This window comes from Chrysochloris asiatica, unplaced genomic scaffold (genome assembly GCF_000296735.1).
Source record: "Chrysochloris asiatica unplaced genomic scaffold, ChrAsi1.0 scaffold00380, whole genome shotgun sequence".
Classification (NCBI taxonomy): domain Eukaryota; kingdom Metazoa; phylum Chordata; class Mammalia; order Afrosoricida; family Chrysochloridae; genus Chrysochloris; species Chrysochloris asiatica.
In genome coordinates, this window is record NW_006408898.1 from 787,996 (window position 1) to 791,201 (window position 3,206).

The 3,206-nt window shown below is 52.2% G+C and overlaps 1 protein-coding gene across 1 annotated transcript in view; it reads right to left on the minus strand.

Moving 5' to 3' along the window:
* SLC20A1 (solute carrier family 20 (phosphate transporter), member 1) overlaps window positions 1-992 on the minus strand; it is a 15,900-nt gene extending 14,908 nt beyond the window's left edge. The window contains exons 1-3 of the mRNA XM_006876442.1: window positions 650-992; window positions 359-499; window positions 116-201 (exon numbers count right to left, since the gene is read on the minus strand). Of these exons, the coding sequence (XP_006876504.1) occupies window positions 116-201; window positions 359-499; window positions 650-992 (570 nt within the window). The remainder of the gene's footprint in view (window positions 1-115; window positions 202-358; window positions 500-649) is intronic.
* Between the last annotated feature and the right edge of the window lie 2,214 nt (window positions 993-3,206).

The following is a 3,206-nucleotide window of genomic DNA, read 5'->3' on the forward strand; positions in this document are numbered from 1 at the left end:
AAATCTTTCAAGGCCACATATTTACACAGCAACAACATTTGCAAGACTGCAGTCCCAGTTTGAACATGACTGTGTGTAACCCATTCAAGGTCATGATAAGGTGGAGAAAGATTACCTTCCGGAGGATGAATGTGCGAACAAGGAAGAATAATACTCCAGACATAACACCAGAAAGAAGTGGAGAAATAAACCAAGACATCACTGAAATAGAACATATTAAAAAAAAATGTCAACTACCGCAAATCAGGAAGCAAAAGTCCTTTCAATGTTCCATGTAGAAAATTATTTTAAGTAAGTCCTTCCACTTTATACCATCTCCTCCCATATATCCAATAGGTCATTTAGAATTATAACATACCGATTTTTATCAGTTCAGACCACCTGACACCCTCCTGTCCCTCGGCCACAAGAGAGAAACCAATGGTCCCACCGACAATACAATGGGTACCAGAAATGGGAAGCTTCAAAAACGAAGCCACTAGTTGCCACACAGCAGAACCTGAAACACACAGTCAAGTTTTATTAAGTCAGCAGTCAAATTCCATCATGTGATTGGGGATTCTGCGGGAAATAATGAAAGGTCCAACAGGAGAATGGAAACAGCCAGCATGCAAATCCACTCACCCATCCATCCCCCAAAGCTACTTACCAAACATAGCACTGATGGAGCCGGCCATCAGCTGCTGGGTCGAGTTGTACATATCCACATCAATCAAGCCCCTCCGGATGGTTTCACTCACTTTGGCTCCCAGTAAGACAGAGCCCACGGTTTCAAAGATGCTAGCTAGGATGCAGGCTTGCTTCAGGGTCACTACACCTGAGCCCACGGCTGTACCAAAAGAATTTGCTACATCATTGGCTCCCACGGAGAAAGCCAAGACAAACGCAATAATGAAGCCCAGGATAAGCATCCATAGCGGATCCGAAGTGACAATGGTACTGATGGTAGTGGCCACGGTCGATGCCACAGTCGATGCCACGGTCGATGCCATTCTCAAGTAGTGGTTTTGAATGAATAGGGATATTACTGCGCGGTTTTCAGGACGTGTAAACAGAAAATGAGGTATCAAAATACTCTAATAAATAATATATATTATGTAAAATTAAATACTGTAAATAACGGCACAGAAACCGAGCTGGGAAGTTACTGCTATACGCTGCTGCGTCGGGGTGTCTGTTGTCTGTGGGGTCTTTGGCGCCGGAGGGCTACAAGCACCGGGCAGAATTCCATGGCGAAGAAGAGCAAGGACGCGTGTTCATCCTGTACGGGAGGAAGAACAACAATAGCAGCGCGCCACTCCACTCGGGGGGCCAGGCCGGCACCTGGCGTGGCACCAGGGACCCGGGCAGGGTGCGCCAGGGCGGCGACGCAGGTGGCGTCGGGTTCCCCCTAAGCCCGCGCGCGCCCTCGCGGCGAAAACCGGAAAAGAGCCGTTCCCGCGCGCACGCCGCCCGGGTACCGCCAAAAAGGCTCGCGGGTGGGCGGAAAAGGGAAGGGGGTGGCGGGCGGAAAGCAGACAGTCGAAGTGCGCGTCGCCGGGTGGCGAGAGGAGGGGATTCGCTGGCCACACCGGGCCATTCGGCCACCTTCGGTGGGCCTAGCGTCCGCACAAGGCGCCAATAAGGAAGAACCTTTCCAAAGTGGCTCCACACTCACCAGAGAAGACGACCGGCCGAACAGTAGACGAGAAGTCCGGACTGCGGCAACGGCGGCGAGGCTGAAGGCTCGCACGCACACACTTGGCCGGCGAGTGGACGGACAACCGCGAGCCGAGGCACCGGAGGTTCGGCTGAACTCAGGACCCACCCGGGAAATACCCGCGATACCCTCAGCAGCCACGAGAAGGGAGCACGCAGCGCTTGCCGGCAGCCATCACTCTAGCGATGCATGCTGCTAGCCGTCTACTTATAGCACGCCCGTCGACCCATGTGACCCACCTCTCCTCGCGCCAGCCCCGGAGCCCCACCCCCATGATGACGCAACACCAGCTGGCCCAGAGTACACAGCCGACTGAGTCTTACGACTACACTCATTGGTCGGATCTCCATTGCCAGCCACGCCTCCAGGCGGGAGCTGCCCACGTGGGAAGGTCTAGCCCCTTCCCAGTGTCTGGAGGTCTAGGGGTCCCCTCGCCCTGTTACGAGAGATCGCCATGTAAGGTTATAGAGGCTGCGATCCTAATCGTTTCTCGTTCGTCCACAAACCTAACGGGCCCTGTTTTACTATAATGGTTGCGCCTTAAGCCACACTTTCCGCACACTGGTGACCTGCCGCGGCCACGCCGAACACACTTCCCTCCCATCAGCCGGATGACGCTGTGGGAGAGCTCTCCCGCCCTGCGGCTCTGGATCTAGTGCTGGCACGATGTCGCACCTGTGACTTGCCCTTGGCTAGACAGGCACCGTCCGGCGTCTGCGGGAGGGCTCACGTGGTCGCTGTGCTCTCGCAGTCATGCACTTACTTGGGTAAAAACAGTGAAGAGTCACGAGAACCGGCTGTGTCTCCAGTTATGGCGCAGAGCCCCAGAAGGACTGTGGGCCATTAATTTTCCGATGACAGGCGCATCTTCTGAGCAGCGGTTGTGGTGCGGCGGGCGGGGAGAGTGAGGAGAGACACTGGTTCAGATTCCAATTCTAACTTTCCTGCTTGCTGCAGTGTGTCACCTTGAGCAAGTCCCAAATTTCTCAGCCTGCATTCTTACGAATATAAGATGTTACTGTAACTACCTTATGGTGGGAATTGAATGACTTAACATGTGAATGTTATTGAATTCAAATGTTCAGTAAGTGTTCATTTCCATCTTAAACTTTCAGTAAATACCTCTTTTTTATGGGGAACAGGGTGATTCTGTGGAATAAGGACTGGATTGTGAACCACAAGGTGGGCAACTCGACCCCACCATTCACTCTGAGAGAAAGATAAGGCTTTCTGCTCCAGCAAAGATGGGGAGCCTGTATGAGTCCAATTCCGTGGCCCAACGATTCCATGGCCCAACAACCTGTCTTAGGATGTGGGAAAAGTGTGAAGGGGATGTTCTCTTTGCATCTCTTAGAAGCTTTAGAGGTTAAGATTGGTTTCCAGAAACAATGTTGTGTGTAGGCAAGTCGGTTCTGACTCATAGTGACCCTGTGTAGGGTTTCTGAAAGCAGCTGGTGGATTTGAACTGCCAACTTTAATGTTAGTAATCCAGTGCTTATCCTACAGT